Source organism: Portunus trituberculatus, chromosome 27 (genome assembly GCF_017591435.1).
Source record: "Portunus trituberculatus isolate SZX2019 chromosome 27, ASM1759143v1, whole genome shotgun sequence".
In the NCBI taxonomy this organism is placed as follows: Eukaryota; Metazoa; Arthropoda; class Malacostraca; order Decapoda; family Portunidae; genus Portunus; species Portunus trituberculatus.
In genome coordinates this window covers 14,572,402-14,594,901 of record NC_059281.1, presented here as the reverse complement: position 1 = coordinate 14,594,901, position 22,500 = coordinate 14,572,402, and the positions used below count along the sequence as shown (strand labels likewise).

The following is a 22,500-nucleotide window of genomic DNA, read 5'->3' as shown; positions in this document are numbered from 1 at the left end:
AACACGAACACACACACACACACACACACACACACACACACACACACACACACACACAGCACACAGCATAGTCTAACAGCACTCTCTTTCTTTGCAGTGGTGGAGCTGCGGTTGGTGTGAGGGAGCAGCTCAGGCCACCTCTGTTTATCTACCACACCAGCATCCATACCAGCAGCAGCGTAAGCAGCAGCAGCAGCAGCAGCAGTATCAGCAGGAGCCAGCCCAGTATCCGCAGCAACAGCAGGAGACAGAAGACGCAGGAAGGCAGCCAGTCCAGGCGGTCATGTACTGGTACCTGTTGTAGACCATGAGTGAAGAATCCGAGAGTTTGAATGAAGAGGAACGTAGTGTGTTTCGTCCGTTCACACAGGAGAGTCTTGCTGCCATAGAAGCCCGCATCGCCGAGGAAAATGCTAAGAAGAATGAACTACAAAAGAAGAAGGAGGAGGGGGAGGTAAGGCCACACTGCTAGAGGGGAAGAAGAAGTAGGAGTAGGAGGAGTAGGAGGACGATAAGCTGTTGTAGGGTTTGAGGAAGTAATAGTAGTAAGTGCTGTTAAGGGTTTGGCTGGGTGGTTCAGTAAGGTAAGGTGGCATTGCTAGAGCGCCTCGCAGGGAAGAGTGTGTGTCAGTGAGTGGCTGCACATGACGGAGAGTGACGTGGAAGGCATCAGCAGGAGGAGGAGAAGGAGGAGGAGGATGAATTAAGATAAGATACTGAAGGGAGAAGGAGAAGGAAACTATATGACATGGTTTTAAAAGGGAAGACAAAAAAGAAATAGCAGAGTGAGGAGAAGAATGGTGTAAGGTAGTGAATGGAGGAAGCAGTAAGAGAAGACAGTCATGCCAAGGTGCTGAAGAGACAGAAGAATCTCCCCCTGGCCCTCTCTTGTCCCGTCTCCTGCCATGACCTTAGCGGCTGTGGAGGCGCCGCCGTGACCTACATCCCCTCCGTTACCACCACCACGCCTCAGCCGCCGCCACGCTGCCTGCAGGAGTGACTGGCTGGCTGGTGAATCAGTAGCTAAAGGATGTAGAATGAAGACTAGGAGGAAGAGGAGAATGAAGAGGAGGAGGAGGAGGAGGAGGAGGAAGAGGAGGAGGAGGAGTCACCGCAGCGCCTCCATGACCCGCGACCTTTGAGTCTAACATTTATCGCGATCACTGGCAACTGCGTCAGGAAGGTTCGGTGTGGCTGCCGCTCGAGCCCCGCCCGCACGCCCGTCCTCTCCCAGCGCCCTCTCCACTTCACTGCCTCCCTTAGACCTCTCCCTCACCCCTCACCACAAACCTATGGACGCAAAAGGATAGGATGATAATAGAAAAAGGACAAAAGATAGAATTGTAAGCCCTTCCCTTCACTTCACGGCCTCTCTCACGCCTCCCCTCCCCTCCCTGCCTATCCCTGTCCCTCCACGCTCCGCCCCCTCACCCCTGCACACACCCAGACGGCGCCGTGCAGAAACTAAGATGCGCTAATAGAAAAGGACTGCGTTTTAAGTCATTTCTCGTCACTATCCCTCTCCCTTAACCCCATTGTGTTCCTCTAGACAACCCCAAGGACTTCAGACACTCATTGAAAGCAAAAATAAGATGATTAAAGCTCAAAACATCTCTGTCTATTCCTACCCTCCCCACTTGCCCTTCTCTGCAACACCCCAACACCATCCCCCTCCCTCCACAAGACCTCCCACTGCAGTGAAAGTCATGCAGGAAAGAAGAGATGAGCTGGCGAGTTTGTCCTTTAGTCCCTTCTTCAGTGCTGTCAGAGATCCCTTCAGGTAAAGAATGATGAAGATAGATAAGACAAATGAGAAACTGTAGGAAGCCATCTCTATTCTTGTATTCCTTCTTCAGTGCATCCTGCAGAGATCCTTTCAGGTAAAAGATGATGAAGATAGATAAGTAAAATGAGAAGCTGTAGGAATTCATCGCTATCCTTGTATTCCTTCTACAGTGCCTTCTTCAGCGATCCCCAACCATTCCCAATGTCTGTAGGTAAATAATAATGACAATAGTGAGCTACAGAAAGCCATTAACCCCTTCAGCACCATGCCACATTTCTATACTCGTTCTGCTTACTATTTGAAGATTTTGTACAGCTTCAGAAACTTATGAGGAGATTAAAATAGTGAAGACAATGGCCATTAATCTTCTGACCTCCATGACTCCTTCCTAATGTCAAGAAAATGGTCTGATCATACACAAATCTCAAGGTAGAAATGTACAGCTTCAGAAACTTATGAGGGGATTAAAATAGTGAAGACAATGGCCATTAATCTTCTGACCTCCATGAGCCCTTTCTAATGTCAAGAAAATGGTCTAATCGTACACAAATCTCAAGGTAGAAATGTACAGCTTTAGAAACTTATGAGGGGATTAAAATAGTGACGACAATGGCCATTAATCTTCTGACCTCCATGAGCCCTTCCTAATGTCAAGAAAATGGTCTAATCGTACAGAAATCTCAAGGCAAAAATGTGTCCCAGTATTGAAGAGGTTAAGTCTACATATGGCAAGTCTTGTATAAAGATAATAATGATGATGACAATGATGGGCCGAGTTGTTAAGCGCACCGAACCTTCCTATGCTGTAGTACGTTGCCTAATTTTGAATCTCTTGGCACCCTTTGTAGATTATAGTTTCATAATCCTCCCTCTTTGTACCCTCCCTCTTCCCTCTCCCCCCCCACTCTTCCCCCTCACTGATTGTTACTGTTGATGTTTGTAATTCACGTTGTTGTTGTTGTTTGTTTGTGATTGTTGTTGTTGTTTGTAGAGTGATTAGTAGTGTTGCTGTTGTTGTTGTTTTTTTAATTGTTTTTTTTTTCTTATTACAGTTGTCCTCCTTCTCTAGTTCTGATTTTTATTGTTATTGTTGTTGTTGTTGATGTTGTTGTTGTTATTGTTATGGTCTCTCACTAATGACTTACTTTTTTCAGCCTCTGTGTGTGTGTGTGTGTGTGTGTGTGTGTGTGTGTGTGTGTGTGTGTGTTTTGATGTAGTTTCCCCTTTACCAGTTCCAATTATCCACCGTTTTCTTTCATAATCCCTCGTTTTTTTTCTTTTATTATTGTTTATATAAATGTGTGTGTGTGTGTGTGTGTGTGTGTCTTATTCAATGTTTTCTTTCATTATGCAAATTTATCCGTTTATTATTTCTCTTTTTTTCTTACCTTTTCACTCGTTTTCTTCTTTTTATTATTTCTCTCTCTCTCTCTCTCTCTCTCTCTCTCTCTCTCTCTCTCTCTCTCCCGGATCACACTTTGAAATACTGCATTGCTCCCTAAAAATATTCATACTCTCTGCTTCATTTTAACATATTTCTATTGTCAATAAATTTATCCTCCTCCTCCTCCTCCTCCTCCTCCTCCTCCTCCTCCTCCTCCTCTTTTTAATATATTTTTAGCAGATTCCCTTCCATCATATTTTTTCCCTTTAATCTCTCTCTCTCTCTCTCTCTCTCTCTCTCTCTCTCTCTCTCTCTCTCTCTCTCTCTCTCCTGTGTCCCTAAAGGATAAACTCTGTGTGTGCTTCCGTTCTATAGCGTTTCAATGGTCCTTTTTAAGTCTTCCTTTTCTACAGTGTGTTGTCCCGCCCCTTTAAAGTATTCACTGGCCCCGTAATGTGCTTCCTTCATCACCCTTCTCAACACGTGTGCTTTTGTCTACTAACTCTCTTAAGTCTCTAAGGTCTATCTCCTTTTCTTTTTCTTTTCTTTTTTCTCTCACAGTTTGTTCTGCTTTCATTTGTGTGTGTGTGTGTGTGTGTGTGTGTGTGTGTGTGTGTGTGTGTGTGTGTGTGTGTGTGTGTGTTTATACAGGCATTTTCCCTCTTCTTGTGTACTTTTATCTATCTTTTTGTGAAATTTTATAACGTAGACTAACAAAAAAAAAAAAAAAAGAACTGCTCTCTTCTACGGAATATGAAAAATAGATCAAATAAATTCGCTTATAGATAAATGAAAATGTGGATTCTGATTTGATGAGGAATTTATGAAGGAAGGAAAAAATATAACACATTTACGTGGAATTAATGGAAAAAGATGCCAGTGTAAACTCAATTGCGTGTCTGAGTGTTTGTGTGTGTGTGTGTGTATGTGTGTATGTGTGTGTGTGTGTGTGTGTGTGTGTGTGCGTGTTATGACTCTTCCCTGTTCTATCAATGTGCTTACGTGATCCCCCAAAACAGCCTGGTGTGGGCCAACAGGTCTGCTGATGCTGCTGTGTGATCTTCCTTTGTGTTCTCCTGTGTTACCATTACCTGTGCCAATACTTACTTGTGTGTGTGTGTGTGTGTGTGTGTGTGTGTGTGTGTGTGTGTGTGTGTGTGTGTTTACTTACTTAACTTTTACTTAATAGATTTGTGTACCTTTAGTGTGTTTCTCAATGTGCCTCTTGTTTAGATTCTCCTCAGATTTTTTTTTTTTTTTTCATTATTGTTATTGTCATTTTTTTTTTTTTTTTTTTTGCTTTTCCAGCGTCCCATTGTTCCCCTAATAGCTTGTTTCCTTCCCCTCTTATCTCCTCCCTCCCTCCCTTAAGTTCTAATCCCTCCACATCCCTTCCTCCCTCCCCCTTCCCTCCACTTTCCTCCCACCTCCCCTTCCTTCACTATTTACTAACAATGCTGTGTGATTTTAGTACGATAAATCTCTCTCTCTCTCTCTCTCTCTCTCTCTCTCTCTCTCTCTCTCTCTCTCTCTCTCTCAAATATTCTCCCTTTTTCTTAGTTTTTTTCCTTTTCTCTTCTTTTTTTCCTCTCCACTTAGAAATCAGCATTGTATTCTCCCTTCCCCTCCCTTTAGCTATTAGTTCCCCTTCTTCTGGTCTCCCTTTATCCCTTTAACAGCTCCCCTTTACCCATTTTCTATTGCCTAGTCCCCCTTCCCTTTAATTCCCTAAGGACCCCCTATATTTAGACAGCAGGTCCCCTCTTTCCCCAGCAGCCCCCTTGTGGTCCCTCTTCATTGCCCTCCCTTTAATATTCTAAAGTACCCCCTATATTTAGACATTAAGTCCCCTCTCTGCCCCATTTTCCCTCTTTAAAAGTCCCCTTGTGTCCCCTCTATGTGTCCCCTTTTTTGTGTCCCCCTTTAACTTTGCAGCTTTTTTCCCCTTTACTGTATTGCATTTTGCCCGCACGTTGTCTTCTGCGCGTGCGTGAGTGCGCGCTCGTGTGCGTGTGTGTGTATCTTCCTAACCGCAGTGTCTCCCTTCTCCCCCCGTCCCCCCAGGGTGGTGGAATGAAATTTGGCAGAAAGAAGAAAGAAGTAAGGGTTTGCTTGCTCTTATTACACTGTCTATACTGAATTGAATCCAGCATCTTTGGTTGATTTCCTTCCTTAGTTTGGTTGATTTTTTGGATTGACTTGAGTTGGTCATGTGATCTATCTCTTTCTACTACTACTGTTACGTCTCTTAGCCTCTTGCTGCCTCCCACCCCCGTCCCAGTCTTGATGGGGCCAACAAGACTGGCCTCGTGCGATGATGGTGCCTCCAGGGGTCACAGGCTTCACCTCACCTTGCTGCCAATTAGTGCTAGGTCACCTTACTTCATTACCTGCCTTACTTACCTTACTTGCTCACGGGAGGGCGGCTCACAGGGCACGGGGCACGGGGCACGCAGGAGGGATTGTATTTCAGGGGACATTGTACACACACACACACACACACACACACACACACACACACACACACACACACACACACACACACACACACACACACACACTGGGTATGTAATATTGGATACGACTACATTTAAGATTTTATTTGGGACACACACACACACACACACACACACACACACACACACACACACACACACACAAAGGTATAAATAAATCAGAATACATTTATTTTTTTTAACACATCTGTCTGAAAACATTAAAAAAAGTTATGGTCTGTTTTTGTATTGGTATCACACTTTTGGGGAAACGCAAAAAAAAAAAAAAAAGACTAAAAACTAAAAGAAAACAATAAAAAAAGAAAGTGCTGTTGTTTTCATACTAAATTAATAGATTCTAAGATAGCCATTGTAAAACACCTCAACATTGAAACACACCTAAGTAACAGGTCGAAGTTATTTAGTGAGTTGTCTATTCTGCATGAGCTGATGATGTTTTACTTTACTATTATCTCAGTATCACCTGCCTAACTAATCTCTCCCCGTCACCTCACACACCTCCACCACACCTGCCTATTCCCCAGGTGCCTCCCAGCTTCCTCTTAATTAAGGTTATGTTCCTACCTCTACCCTATCCGTGACCTTCCCTGAGCCAGACCTGACCTTCCCTTACCTGCTCCTATCTGTAAAGTCTATCTCGATATACCTCCTGACCTTACCTGACCTTACCTGTAACATTTAAATCGCTGTCATATTACTTTATCTTACCTCAACGTTTTCTTACCTTACCTTGTCTAACCTAACACAAATTTACCTTACCTTACTTTGCCTCACCTTACCTAACCTTACCTTATCAACCAAATCAATTTTAACTTGTCTAACCAAATCTAACCTAACCTAATCTTACCTTAACTAACCTTACCTTACGTTACCTTTATTTTCTATTTACCTTCCTCTTCCTTCCCCTACAGTCTCTCTCGCTTTTTCCTTCTTGATTCCTCCTTCTCTTAATTCCTCTCCTTCATAATCTATCTTTTCCTTCGTTCCCTCTCCTCTATTCCTACTCCTCTTTTCCTTCATTTTAATTCCATTCTTCTTTTTCCTCTTTGTTCTCTTTTGCTCTTTCCTTCTCCTTATCTTCCTATTTCTTCCCCTCGGTCATGTTATCCTTACTACCTTACGCCATTTCCCTCACTTATCTTCCCTCACATCTGTACCTGCTCCTCGAATGCCTCCCCTTCCTTCATTTTAGTCCCTCCTTCCCCTCATCCTTCCCTCGCATCTCTTTCCCCTACTTCTATGGAACCAAGATGCTCCCACACATATTTTACCTTCCCTCGTTCCCCTCAGCCTCCTCTCCCCCTCTTCCCTTCACCCACGAGCCCAACATGAATTGTAAACTTTAACTTCCTCTTGGTTAAGTTGGAGGATTCGGGAGAAATTTAAATATTCGGGAATTTCTGCGATTTTTATAAACATTCTCGCGCCGCACGCCTCGCCTAGCCTCGATTCGCCTCTCTCTCTCTCTTTCTCTATCTCTCCGCCTCCGGGTTTACAGAGAGAGAGAGTGGGAGGGAAAAGCTACGCAGTGATGTATTTTTGACTCATAAGGCATATTAGTTTTCACTGATGGCTTTTTTTTTTAAATTGATTGATTAATTGATCGTGTACATAAGAGGACAGTGGCCAAGAGCAGTGGAAAGCGTGGAATTGATAGACTGAGAGTGAATGAACGCGTTATAGCAAAGTCATAATGCGTCTCTCTCTCTCTCTCTCTCTCTCTCTCTCTCTCTCTCTCTCTCTCTCTCTCTCTCTCTCTCTCTCTCTCTCTCTCTCTCTCTCTCTCTCATTGATTGCCCTGTGATGAGCCTTGCATAAGAGACTTCATTGAAACCGTATCTCCTTTCCAACTCTTGTATTGTCGTTCGGTGGAAAGGACGTTGACAGCCACACGTTTGTACCTTCTCCACAAAAACTCACTCATGAAAAAGAATAAGAGTCAAGCCGGAAGATGTGAAGGGTATACTCATGTAATCCGCGTGAGGCACAAGAGGGATGTTCCTTGATGTTACGTTACTGATACACGCTAAGATCTCACTCCCTTCTGATAATAAAGATAAAAAACAATGAAAGTAAAGATGATATTAGCTACGGTCTGTTTCAAAGGCTTCCCGCAAGATTGACTCCACGATGAAAGATAAAAAAAAGACTCGAGACTTAATTAAAACACAGCCGCACCGTGAGAAGGGAAGCCCAGAGACGTTTTATTAAGATTACACAACCGCTCTCCACAGTCTGACCTTGAAATGAACCGCACAGGAGAGAGAGAGAGAGAAAAAAAGAAAGAAAGAGAAAAATTATAGGATATGTTATTGCCATTCTCTACCTTGCTCTGATAGAAAAAATTGAGTATGTGTTTAAACGGCTACAGCATCTCTCTCTCTCTCTCTCTCTCTCTCTCTCTCTCTCTCTCTCTCTCTCTCTCTCTCTCTCTTACTCGTTCCAAGAAACCAAAACAAGAAAACAAGATTAGAATAACGCGGCTCTTTAGGATCTAATCGGCTACCATTTCAACTTAACCGCCTCTCCCAAAACACTCCAACGCAACCAGAACTATCCCCCAAATCCTCGTGGGGATGAATACTAACCTTCTGACGTCTTCCCCTTCATGAGTCCCCTTCCAATGTCCTCTCCCCCTCCTTAACCGTTTTTCCTCCTTCCTCCATCTTCCTGCTTCTTTGCCCCTACTCCCCAGTCCCGCCCTAGCCACCCCTGCGCCTCCCCTGCCACGTCCCTCTTCCCTCGCACGAAAGAGTGTCATGCGAGGGTCAAGCGGCCGGCGGCAACCTCCTGCTGGGGACGAAGGAGAGAAGGAGAGGAAGGAAGTGAAGGAAAGGAAGGAAAGATAAGCCGGGTACTACAATTCTGGCTTCTTTTTCTTCTCCTTCTCTTCCTTTTTTTTCTTTCCTTCTCCTTCTACATATTCTTACATCACCATCTCCTCATGTTATTCATTTTCATCCGCTATCTCTCTCTCTCTCTCTCTCTCTCTCTCTCTCTCTCTCTCTCTCTCTCTCTCTCTCTCTCTCTCTCTCTCTCTCTCTCTCTCTCCTCTCCTTTCCTTCGTTCCACCCACAATCCTCTTCCCCCACAACCTCCTCCTCACCACCACCACCACCACCACCACCTCCTCCTCCTCCTCCTCCTCCTCCTCCTCCTCCTCCTCCTCCTTGCAATCACCACCACGCATGAAGCTGCAGGAAGCCAACCAGCCTCACACCATTTCTACCCTTCCTCACCACCACCACCACCACCACCGCTACCACCACCAGAGGGAAGGCTTACAGTAACCTTGATAACCCTCCTTCCTTCCTTCTCATCACCACCAACAGAGAACAAGACGAAGACCTGAACTCAGTAGTCACGGTGCAGGGTAACAAGACACCATCACCAACCCACCTACTGTCACTATCATCACTGTATCATTCACCATCACTGTCACTATCAATGTTATTCTTACCCACTCACCACCACCACCACCACCACCACCACGACCACAATGCAGCGGGTACGACTCAATAAGGACTGACTGTCGTGGGGGTTGGTCGTGTTTGTTTTAGAGATAGTGAGAAAATAGCTCTCTCTCTCTGTCTCTCGCTCTCTCTCTCTCTCTCTCTCTCTCTCTTTTTATTATGCACTTGTTTATTTCTGTTGTATATTAAAGTGAGTTTTGTAATGCGTGGCTGTGAACCTTGTATGTTATTGTTATTCTCTCTCTCTCTCTCTCTCTCTCTCTCTCTCTCTCTCTCTCTCTCTCTCTCTCTCTCTCTCTCTCTCTCTCTCTCTCTCTGCTTGGTCTGTTTGGCAAGAGAGTTTCAACCTACAAATATTGCTTCTGCTGCTCCTGCTATTAACTTTTTACTACTTGCTTTGTATGCCTGGCTCTCTCTCTCTCTCTCTCTCTCTCTCTCTCTCTCTCTCTCTCTCTCTCTCTCTCTCTCTCTCTCTCTCTCTCTCTCTCGCTGTTTCTTGATTTGGTATATGGTATGATGATGATGATGATGATGATGATGATGATTAACCTTGCTAGTCGAATTTTGTCTGCCTCCTTGCCCATGTTATTCTCTCTCTCTCTCTCTCTCTCTCTCTCTCTCTCTCTCTCTCTCTCTCTCTCTCTCTCTCTCTCTCTCTCTCTCTCTCTCTCTTTCTGTATGCTCTCCCATGAATCCATTTTGTGTCTCCCCTGACCCCCTCTGTGTATGTGAGAGAGAGAGAGAGAGAGAGAGAGAGAGAAATGAATGTGTGCTTGTGTGTGAAGGCTCCGTTGAAGAAAGATGAGGAGAAAAGAAGCGATGAAAAATGAAAAGAGGAACGGAAAAAGAAAAAAAAAAGATGAGAGAGAAAAAAAAAAGAAAAGGAGAAAAAATGTGAGGAAAATTGACGAAGAGGAAAATGTGAGAGAGAGAGAGAGAGAGAGAGAGAGAGAGAGATTTTGTTTACTCTCTCTCTCTCTCTCTCTCTCTCTCTCTCTCTCTCTCTCTCTCTCTCTCTCTCTCTCTCTCTCTCTCTCTCTCTCTCTCTCTCTCTCTCTCTCTCTTTCACAACCTGCTTTTTCTCCTCCAAGCTTCACGCGGCAAATGAACCTCCTTAATGAATCTTGGTTCAGTCCGGTTCACTGCGGTTCGTTTCTATTCAAAATACTTCACTCGTAGTTCATTTGAGTGTTTCATGTCTTAGGGGGTTCATTGCTTCATTTCCTGGTTCATAGTTCGTTATTCTACCCTCAGTCCCCCAGTTCCGGTCCATTTGGGGGTTCATATCAGCTGGTTCGGTTAATTTATTCATTTCGGTTCCATTTTTAGCATTCTTAGTTTTTTTTTATTCATTCCGGATTGTCGGTTACTGCCTTCGGTTCAATTCGGTTCACTCTTGCTGCTTCTGATACGTTTCTTTCTATTGGTTTGGTTCTATATGGATGTCTGAGGTCCGTTGCTTAAGTACGGTTCCATATTCTGGTTCTAATTATTGCGTACCGGTTCGCTAAGGTTAATTTTATGTCTTAGGTTTTCAGCTTTTCGTTGTAGTTCGGCTATTTGGTTCATTCTTCGGTTCATCTTATTTCACTACGGTCTATTTCCGGTTCCTTATGTCTCGTTACGTTTTCCGGTTCATCATTGGTTCCCTCAGCTGATTTTCCGTCGTCCATCTCGGTTCTCTGTCTGTCTCACTTCATTTTGGTTCAGTACGGTCCTTTCCGGTTCTTCTTGGTTCACCGGTTCATCGCGTTCCGGTCCGGTATTTTCATACTTCACTGTAACCTGGTGCATTGCGATTCCCTCCGGTCCATCTTGGTACATGCCGGTTCATTTTTATCCAATTCGGTCCATATTCCCTTCCGGTTCTACATTTGCTCTTTGTTCTCTGGCCCGGTTCGTCACGGAGGGCTCGGTTCGCTTCCTCTTCTCGGGAATGTTCCGTGTGATGGCCCGTCAGTCCGGTTCTCTGTGGTTCATTCCGGAATGTGGTGGTTCGCTGGTGCGTCCTGGTGTCCTGGCGGCGGTGTGGTGCGGTAGCTTAGGGCAGACAGAAATAGAGTATTGATCTCTCTCTCTCTCTCTCTCTCTCTCTCTCTCTCTCTCTCTCTCTCTCTCTCTCTCTCTCTCTCTCTCTCTCTACCTACATTGTCGTGCCTATAACCACCACCACCACCACCACCACCACCACTACCACTATCACCACTCCACCTGCATCAATTTACCCTCCACCAGAAAACAACCCCTTCCACTTTACCTCCACCTTAACAACGCCCCCCCTCTCCCTCCATTCTGCCCCCTTTTGTGTCCCACTCATAGGGGGCTGTCTCTCCCTCCCCCTCTTCGGAATTGTATCACGCCGGAAGAATAGTACGTGGTGTCCTTTGCGTGACCGGTAAACGTCTTGTCCTGTAGAGAGGTGGGCGGTACGTACGGACACTCTCGCACGGACATTTTCGCACGGACATTTTCGCACGGAATTCTCATACGGACGCTCAAACGGACTCTCTTACACGGACACTTTCTCACGGACGCTCTTTCTCTTTCTCTCTTTCTTTTTCTTTCTGTTTCTTCGTCTTTCTCTCTCTTTTCCTTTCTGTTTCTCTCTCTCTCTCTCTCTCTCTCTCTCTCTCTCTCTCTCTCTCTCTCTCTCTCTCTCTCTCTCTCTCTCTCTCTCTCTCTCTCTCTTAGGTAAAGTTACAGTACCTTGCCGTGTCTAAATCAACCTAACGTAACTAAACTGGTCTAATTTAACTGTACTGACTAAATTTTATGTGTTTATTTTGCCCTTTTCTGTAGTTTTATATTTGTTTGTCTCTTTTCAAGGCGTGTTTTGGTGATATTTTTTTTCTTCTATCATAAGCTAACGTAACTAAATCAGTCTCACTTCACCTGACTGACTTTCCTTTGTTTTGTTTTCTTTTTCTGTCTTTCTTTTAGTATGATGGTTTTTATTTTTCTATCTTTTATCTTTCCAAAGCGTGTATTTTGTGATTTTCCCAAAAACATTATCTAACTTGATCTAACTTAGCTTCCATGTCTTTTCTTTCCATTTTCTATCTTTATTAGCTTGATGTGTTTTTTTTTCTATATTTCAATTCTTCCAAGGTGTGTTTTTCTGTAATTCTTTCCGTCAAACATAATCTAACCTAGCTAAATCAATCTAACTGAGCTTCTATGTCTTTTCTTTACATTTTCTACCTTTATTTTTAGCAGGAACGTTATTTTTTTTGTCTTTTAATCTTTTCAAGGCTTTTTTTTTTTTTTTTTACTTTTTTCATGGTGAGAGAGGTTTTTTGGAGAGCTGTATAGGTCTTGATGACTCTCGGAATGGACACAATTTCGTGGGGAACACGAACGTATTGGTCACGTGAAGGGAAGTGAACGTGTCTATCGTGTGTGTGTGTGTGTGTGTGTGTGTGTGTGTGTGTGTGTGTGTGTGTGTGTGTGTGTGTGTGTGTGTGTGTGTGTGTGTGTGTGTGTGTGTGTGTGTTTGCGTGTGAGTGTGCGTGTGTGTGTGTGTGTTTGTTTACCCTTCTGCCTTTTCACTCACCATGCTCTTCCCTTCATCTCTTCCCTTTTTCCCCGGTAAACAGAGAGGCAAGAAGGGCAGAGGAGGAGGAGGAGGAGGAGGTGGAGGAGGTGGAGGAGGAGGAGAAGAGGTATTTGATTACAGTTTCCTGTCTTCTAATATTGGTAGCAAACAACAATCCTGCTTGTGACCTCCGATTAGATCTTCATCCCGGCCAGGACAGCCGCCGCAGGACTCCAGGCTGCCAAGCGGGTCACTGGGTCACGGGTCAGGGGTCACGAGTAGCGGGGTCGAGTGCCTTTAAGATCAGGGTGCCATGTACGGAGTGAGACAAGTTAGGTTAGGTTAGGTTAAGTGTCTTAGTGTTTGTTAATTGTAATGATGTATGGTATTATGAGTAGAGAGAGAGAGAGAGAGACTGGAGTGGAGAACTTTGTGAAATGTTTAAATATCTGTCTCCTTACTTTGCTAGATTAGTTGTGCTTCTTAATGATGATGATGATGATAGTGGTGGTGGTGATGGTGGTGGCGGTGGTGCGTAAGAGTGACCCAGTTTTTGTCTTTTTTGAGATACTGAGGGTTTTTGAGCGTTGCGGTGAAGTGGTTTGTTTTTCAGTGCGTGGGAATGTTGATATGGGAGTGACCTAGTTTTGTCCCCAGCCACTTCACGTTTAAGCAAGATGGTCAACATAGACGAAAAAAAAAAAACCCTTCGTAGTTTTTATTTTTCCTTTTATTTCTATATTTAGCATTTTTCATTGTGTCATTTTGTTTTTAGTGCGAATAATGGACGATGAAAGTGACTGACCTAGATTCTCACCACCGCGATGTATTGGAAGGTCATGTTGGGATTTGTTCTCGGTGGGAATATTAGACTCTTCAGGCACTTGTCCTCACTCCGTCCTCCTTACCCTTGGCCCAGTCGATCCCGGCCCCCACACACCACCAGGCGCACTCCTAGATAGGTTACCAGCTGTCTGGCCCCCACACACCAGCCTGGCCCGGCCCACCAGACCATCACTATGCCAGGCCTATGATAGTCTCTCACGCTTCCTCCCCATTCCAATTCCTTTTCCCTTTGCATAGTCCCTTCCCTCTTCTAGGTCCCTGACTGTTTGTTCCCTTCACCGTCCTCCCACACTGCCATTGTTACCCGTCTTAAGAGCCTTGTATTCAGCGTTCCCTTAGCATATCCCCCTGTTCCTCACATTATACATACCCTTTTTCAGTCAATTGGTGCTTTTTTTTTTTTTTTTACCGTGTCATAGTGTAATATAATTTTAAAGCCTCTTCTCTTTATTCATAGCAGTTACAGCCTCCATATCCTTTCCCCATACGAGTAATACCTCATAGCTTCCTTATTTTACAATGCCCACGTCCTTGCTTCCCTATCCTTTCACCCCTGCCTGTCAGTACCCTGCCCCCTGCACTCCAACAGAGCTCCAGCCCAGCTCTGCCACCCTTCACCCCCACCTACTCTGTCCCCTCACTCCACCTGCATACCTAGTGCTGTAGTCGGCCTGAGCTCAAGTAGGAACGATAGTCTTGTAGGTAGCGTTGCCAAGGGTCTGCTGCTGCTGCGTGTCGCCATGCAAGGGAGGTGACACGTCCCTCCCCCTCTCCCCCACACCCTCTGACGTCACGCCCGTGGCCTGGAAGGGGCGCCTGCTCACCCCTTGTGCCGTGCCGGTTTGGAGGGAACGTTGATGAGCGGCACACACACACACACACACACACACACACACACACACACACACACACACACCGCACTGCACCATGAAGAAGTCTACTGCTGACCCTAATTTGCGCCGTCCGCCCTGCCGAGACGTGACGACAGGGTGTGCGTGCGTGTACGGGTACATGTGTGTGTGTGTGTGTGTGTGTGTGTGTGTGTGTGTGTACGTGCGTGTGCGTGTGCGTGTGTGCCTCCAACTGCTTCACATTACCTCCGTCCCGGCCACGCCACGCCGCGACACGCCTTCCTTGCCGGCCACGCCCAGATTGTTACTCACCGTAGCTGGGAGACACTGGCGCCATCCCACAGGCAGTTTGTCGTCCGGCGCTCATGGCCCCAGTGCCCCCCGGGGTCCCAAAGCTCCTTTCCTCCCCCCCCCCTGAGGGATGCTTGGGGTCGTGAGTGTCGCCTCGTTGCCACAGTTCACTCGCTTCGTACCGTCACGCTTTATCTAGCGACGCAGGCGACGCTGTAGTCAGGAGTCCTCCCTGCATGGCTTGAGGGAGGTGAGCTATGGTGCGTGTTGCCCGTGTGGCCGCTGTCTGGTGCGTCGCTGCGGCTTAGGGCACTTGAAGGACACACCCGTCTTGCTGTACATAAGGGAGTGTTCCCAGGCTGCCTCAGAGGGTGGCCCGGTGCATGACTGGGGTAGTGGGGCCTAGGTGGGGGACTTGCCTGAGGGAGGGTGGCGCTACGAGGCGTTGTCCTGTTAAAGGGGATAAGGGGGAGTGCCGTCACGTATCAGGGTGTTATTGGGATTGTTGTGAAGGACTGGCCAGAGTTTAGTTGGTTTCAAGAACTGGTTTTACTTAAAAAGGGGCTGAAGTATCAAGATTTTTATGGGACAGCTTTTTTAGGGACGGATCGTACTTTAGTTCTAGAACGACTGCACTGACTAGTTGGCTTCAGGGACTTGTAAGGAACATTGTATTTCACCTGAGTTCGAATCTAGACTGACATGACGTGGGACTTTGCAGTGGATTACTTTCAGAATATATTTAGCAGTTCTAAAGTCTGCCACTCACGAGGAACTACTTTAAGGAACCGAACTTAACCTTCCCTGTTTCTAAAGGCTATTTTTAGGAGAACTTTTAAGTGAAATTTTAGCTTAGAAGTTTTTAAAAGACGTACACTAATAATAAACTTCCGAGGGACAATGTGAGTATATGGGCCACATTTCCTTTGAAGGGAGGTGTTCCTTGGCCTAGTTCCTCGTCAGTAGCTCCTCAAGGAATTCCGTTAGGCCCTGGAGGAGAAGGTGGACGTGCCTTGTGTTAGCTATATGGGGCGGCGCTGGAATAATTCATGAAATCAATGGAGGGAGTTGGGTGGTGAGTTTTGGCTGCCGAGAGAAGGAGGGATGGGAGAGGAGGGCTGCAGGGAGGAGGGGCGGGGCTGGACGGGTGAGAGATGGGAGGAAGAGAGAAGGAAGGTCATGACGCAAGCGAGGACGTTCAGGATACGATCTACGTGGCCTCATCGACTACTACAGGAGGAGGAGGAGGAGGAGGAGTTGGAGGAGTAGTGGTGAGTGATTAATGGCACACCTGTCCATACCTCATCCATAGCGTCCTTCTAAACCCTTACCTTCATTCTACGCAGCCCTCTCCCGCTCGTGTAGCACTTCCACCCACTCCGCCCCGTGTCTGGCCTTCCTGCTATCCCCTGACTCTTACCTGAAGCACGAGAAGCAAATAGTAGCCGCTGACTGGCTGGCTCTACCTGGAACCCGAACACCTGAGCCCTGAAATCTTCCTGCCGCCTATGTTTTCAAGGGACGGGAAGTGAAGGGAGGTGACGAAAGAGAAATAGAGAATGTGTATGGAGAAATAGGAACAAGGGAAACTGATAGGAACAGAGTAAGGGACGAAGTGGAAAGAGATTGAAAGAGGAGAAAGGGAAGAGGAACAGGAATGGGATAAAGAACAGGAAGCAAGGAAGAGAAGAGGAAGGATTACGGAAGGATTAACATAAAGAATAGAATGATAAGGGAGTGCATGGGAGGAAGATAAGAAAGGAAAGGGTTAGTGAGCTGGAAAAGAAGATAAAGGAAATGCGATCTGGAGAAAGAGAGAGGACAGGAATAGGATGATAAAAAGTACATAGGAAGAAGGAATATACAACAGGAAACATTATGATGAAAGGGACATGAAGTGGAAAATGTGAAGGAAGAAGAGAATTAGGTAGAAAACAGGAGGGAAACAGGTGAGAGGTGATAAATGAGGAAAGAAGACACAACTGAAGAAAGAAGAAAAAGGAAGAGGAGTAGGAATATGAAGAATTTATGCAAGAGAAAACGGGAAAGAAAGAAAGAGGATTAGAAAACGAAATAGAGTAGGAGGCATGAAGGGAAGCAAATAAAACAAAAACAAAAACAACGTAATCCACCTAACATATACACCCACGTGACCTGCTGAACCCTTTGCCTCACCCACCACATCCCCTCCACATCCCCACCACATCCCCACCACCACACCCACACGCCACATACCGTACATACATCCTGCCACTGGAGAGAATAGACCAGACAGTTTCAATTTACGAGTAGGCAAAATAACGCGATAGGAAAAGGTTATGTTGATGTGTGTGTGTGTTTGTGTGTATGTGTGTGTGTCGTGTACAAGAGACCTCGTATCATTTTCGTGGGATGTCCTTTGGTTTGATGATACATAGATCCTGGTGTGTGTCAAGGGATAGAACCAATTGTGTGTGTTGTGTTAGTAGAGGTGTGTGTGTGTCTGTGTGTTGGCGATGTCTCAAAGAGTGAATCATGGGACTTTCGGGAAGGCAGTATGGTCAAGAAGGAGAAAATGGTAGAAGATATGGAAAGAAAAGCTAGATACGATAAGACTTGGGCTCAATACACTCGCACATACACACATACGTACACACACTTCCAAGAATCAATAGACAGCCAGTCAGTCAGCGAGCCAGCAAGAGTGTCAGCCTTTTAGTGAGTCAAGTAACTGGTCTTAAAGCTTCCTGCCTCACCAGTTACTTGCTAAGGCCGATGTTCCTTCATTCCTCCAGCCTAAGTAAGAGTCAGCAAGTTGGCAGTCAAGATTCTCACCCTTTCTCCCCAAGCCTGGCGACGTGGAGGTTTTATCATTATTTTCGATATGACCTTCACTTCACTTCACCACTTCACCACTTCGCCACTCGCTCCTCGTGCAGTCAGTCTTGGTGGGGAGGGCGTAAGGGGGGTGTCACATGTGGTCTCCGTCTTATTCACACACTCACTCACTCATTTATTAAACCACTTACACATTAACTCAGTTGCGTGTTCGTCATTACACCCGTCATTCATCATCATATACATTCTCTCTCTCTCTCTCTCTCTCTCTCTCTCTCTCTCTCTCTCTCTCTCTCTCTCTCTCTCTCTCACGCACATTTTAAGCCTTGTTACCCACATCAGTGTCTTTGGTACACACACACACACACACACACACACACACACACACACACACACACACACACACACACACACTGATCCCTGTTTCTTTCATCCCACACCTCCACAAAATCCCTCGCATCACCTGGCATTGGATACTAGTCATTAGTTAACCAGCACGCAGGTGTAGAGAGAGAGAGAGAGAGAGAGAGAGAGAGAGAGAGAGAGCGTTCACCTGTACTTAGCCATTAAAACCCGTATTAATTAGTGTAGCTACAGGTACGTGGCTAGGTAAACACACTGGTGGGTTGAGTAAAGTAGAGGTGTTTGAGTAATTAACCTTTTTGTTATTTGAGAGTAATTTTAACATTTTCCTCTCCCCCTGGCCACTCAGTAACTTAGTGGTAGCTGTGACATCTTGGTAGTGTTGGGTAACGTTTAACTAGCTCTAATAGAATGTGTAAGCAGCTCGGTAAACACACTGCTTAGCCCACTAGACCTTGAGCTAAGTGAGCCTCATCTAGCTTGTTTATTTAGCCTGGAGATAATGTAGATGGTGAACTTTTTTTTTAATGCTCTTAGAAGAATGACGCAGTGTAGAATAAGGATAGCAATAGTAATACGTACAAATAATGATGATAGAGATAATAATAACAATAATAATAACAGTAAAGGGTATTAAAGGGAACTGGTGTATCAGAAAGCTAATCTACCGTATTTTTCTTTAATCTCTCTTTTATCTCCTTACTCGGGAGGGAAGGGAAGGACAAAATGGAGGATGATGAGGAGATGGACGAGCAAAAAAGAAAAAAACATTTATTTTTTACACCGGTAGAGGAAAATATCTTTGAATTAAAAATTAATCTGCGAGTCTCTTAGTATTCTCCCCCTTCCTCCCCACCTCTCGCGGTCCCAGGTGCATGATGGGTAACGGGGAGAGGAGGAGGGGGGACCCGGGCAGAGGGAAGATGGGAGGGGGACAGGGAGGGATGGTGAAAAGTTAAAGGCGGGTTTATTTTTCATTTTGTTGGTGTTTTATCCTCTCATCACCACTACACTTGTCATCACCACTTCAGCCATTTGTGTATATACCGCCAGTCACCATCTTGACACTCACCATCCATCATCACTCACTCACCATACATCATCACTCACTCACCACACTTCACCACATCATCACCACTACCACACATATACTACTACACATCATTATAGCATTTCAGTCACCAGAATATTATCAACATCACCACAAACACATCCTTCACCATCACAATTGCATTCAACACCATTGCAATACAGTATCACCATCATTAGCATTCTTCCACACATTCATCCTCATTCAACACCACCACCACCATCACAAACATATCCTTCACCACCACAGCACCACCACTAACATTCCTCCATACACTCACTCCTCACTCCACCACCACCACCAGTCACCATCACCCTCACCACCACAGCCACCCTCAACACCACTAACATTCCTCCATACACTCACCCCTCACTCACCACAACCACAATCACCATCACCACTGTCAAAACCACAGCTACACGCCAACACCACCACAAAACAACATCACCACTAACATTCTTTCATACATACACCGCTCACTCACCACTCCAAGTAGTCACCATCATCACCCTCACCACCACAGCCACACTCAACACCACAACACATCATCACTCACATACAGTCATCCCTCACTTACCACCACCACCACAAGCACAGTCACCATCATCACCCTCACCACCACCACTCCCGCGTCACAACCCACCGCTGTCATCACCTCAGCCTGTGTATAATGACGATGACGACGACGAAGGCCCGCAGGCAGACCCTAACCTGGAGCAGGGGATGCCGCTACCCAACCGCCTTCAGAGTTCCTTCCCCGATGATCTGGTGGGCGTCCCCTTGGAGGACATCGACCAGTACTATCACAACCAAAAGGTAAGGCGATTTGATGCCATTCCGTACGTTCTAATGGTGTTTTGAAGGTGTTTATGTCTTAACCCCTTCAGTACCATGACGCGTTTCCATATTCATCCTGTTTACTATTTGGTGATTTTATACGGCCTCAGAAACTTATGTGGGGGGTTAGAATAGTGAAGACTATGGCCATTAATCTTCTGACCTCCATAGACTCTTCCTAATGTCAATAAAGTCATTTAATCACACCAAAAATTCATGGTAAAAATGCATCCCAGTACTGAAGAGGTTAATCCCTTGAGTACCATGACGCGTTTCCATATACAACATGCTGACTATTTGCTAAGCTAATTTTATACAGCTTCAGAAACTTATAGGAGGGATTAAAATAGTGAAGACTGTGGCCATTAATCTTCTGACCTCCACACACCCTTACTAATGTCAATAAAATGGTCTAATCGTACACAAATCTCAAAGTGAAAATGTGTCCCAGTATTGAAGAGGTTAATAATGGTGTTTGATTCCTTTCTTTTTCTTCTTATATTTTGTTTTCCCAGTTCTTTTTGACCAGTAGTACCGCAACCAAAAGGTAAGGCGATTCGATTCCATTGCTTGTGATCTGAAGGGGTTTGATTCTGATAATGGTGTTCCTTTTTATATTCATTATCTTAGAAATTTCCTTGATAATGGTGTTCGATTCTTCTTTTTTTCTTAGATTCTGCTTTCCTAGTTTTCTTTATTTTTTCCTTCTTTTCTCTCTTTTCCATTCTTTTCCTAGTTCTTATTTCCTTTTTGTTCCTCATTCTCTCTTTTTTGTTCTTCCTAGTTCTCATTTCCTTTTCTTTCCTTCTCTCTTTTGTTCTTTTCCTAGTTTTCCTAGTTCTTGTTTCCTTTTATTTCCTCTTTCTCTCTTTTTTATTCTTTTTTCCTAGTTCTCATTTCCTTTTCTCTCCTCTTTATGTCTTTTTTAGTTTTTTTCCTAGTTCTCATTTCCTTTTCTTTCCTCTTTCTCTCTTTTTTGTTCTTATTTTCCTTTTTTTCTTGTGTAGTAATGGTGTTCTCTCGATAATTGTGCGTTTTTTCCTTTTCTTTTTCCTTTCTTTTCTTTTCTTTTTCCTCTATTCTGTTTAATAATGAACATCTCTTTTCTTTTCCTTCCTTTTCTTTTTTCCCTTCATTTATCTTTCTTTCTTTTTTCTTATTTTTCTTATCTTGTGTACTAAAGGTAGATTCTGTTTTCAAAGTGGTTATATTTTTCTTTAATTTCTTTTCTTCTCTTTTCTTTTTCCTTCTCCCTTCCCTTTTTCTTTATATTCTTTTTCCTCTTGCTTGGTTTTGTTTGATATTTTCTTTATCTTATTTTGTTTCCTTATTTTTACTTTATTTCTGCTTTTCGTCTTACTTTTAGCAGGTTTTTTGTCTACGTGTCTGTATTTCATCTTTCTGTTTTCACATTTTTACGATTTCATAAACCACAAGATTTTCCTTTTTTTCGTATTGCAGTTTCCATTTCCTTCATTTCCGTCTGATAAAATGGCTTTCCCTACTCTCTCTCTCTCTCTCTCTCTCTCTCTCTCTCTCTCTCTCTCTCTCTCTCTCTCTCTCGCTGTCGCTTCCTCTCTCTCTCTCTACTTCATAATATTTCTCCCTCTTCTCAATCACATCCAGATCCCCTTCTTTTAATCCCTTTTAGTACCCCTCTGATCCTCCTCCATCCACCCTATCTCCTCCTCCTCCTCCTCCTCCTCCTCCTTCCCTCGCCTGTTATCTTTCCTCGTCTCCATCCTCCTCCTCCTCCTCCTGCCACTCCATCCCTTTTTCCTGTCTCTCTTCCTTTCACTCCTTTTCTGACTTGCAACTCTCTCTCTCTCTCTCTCTCTCTCTCTCTCTCTCTCTCTCTCTCTCTCTCTCTCTCTTGTTCTTGCTCTTTTTCATTCCTTCGTTGCTCGTTTTTTTCCCCCTTATTCCTCTTCCTCCTCTTCTTTCTTCTTCACTGATCCCCTTTTATTGCTCTTTTCGCCTCTTCCTCTCCTTTCCTTTCTCCTCCAAGTCATCTCCTCCTCTCCTCTTTCATGTACATTTTTTCTCTACGCTTTATTCCTTTTCCTTCTCTATTCTTCTTAATTTCCTTGGTTCTCTTCTTCTCTTCCCTTTCTCTTCTACTCTTTTCTTATCATCTTCCTTCTCCCTTTTTTTTCCTATACTTTGCCTATCCTCTTTTCCATACTTACTCTTCTCTCCTCTGTTTCTCTTCTCTTCTTTCCCTTTTCTCTCTCTCTTCTACTCCTCACATCATTTTCCTTCTCCTTTTTTCCCACACTTTTCTTTCCCCTCTCTTGTTTCCCTTCACATCACGCGCCAAGGTTGGAAAAGTGAGAGGGGAACATTTCAGTAAACAAGAGGCGATGGGAGCGAGAGAGAGAGAGAGAGAGAGAGAGAGAGAGAGAGAGAGAATGGAGGGACGGAAGAAGCTGTGAATGGGTCCGCGGGTTGGCTGGGCTGAGTTCGATCCGAGAACTTGGTGGTGTTGGTTCAGGTTGGGGTGTTCTTCTAGGCTGGTTCCTGGGGCTTGCTTCCTTCTTTATTTTTTTCATGTAAGGGAAAAGGTGGTCCAAGGGCAACATGAAACGAAAGAAAAATACCTCCCCACTTATTTGCCAGTCCCGTGCAGGTCTGAGAGAGTTAGCCAGAAAAGAAGGGATGTCTTGAAATCTTGCTATTTAATGATCTGCTTGTGGTGGTGGTTGCTTTTG

General features: G+C 44.8%; 1 protein-coding gene across 1 annotated transcript in view; it reads left to right on the top strand.

Moving 5' to 3' along the window:
- The window catches only part of LOC123509629 (sodium channel protein para-like), a 91,220-nt gene that overhangs the window by 14,223 nt on the left and 54,497 nt on the right, over positions 1-22,500 (top strand). The window contains 2 exon segments of the mRNA XM_045264062.1: positions 98-454; positions 19,613-19,768. Coding sequence (XP_045119997.1) covers positions 308-454; positions 19,613-19,768 — 303 coding nt within the window. The 5' untranslated portion in view covers positions 98-307.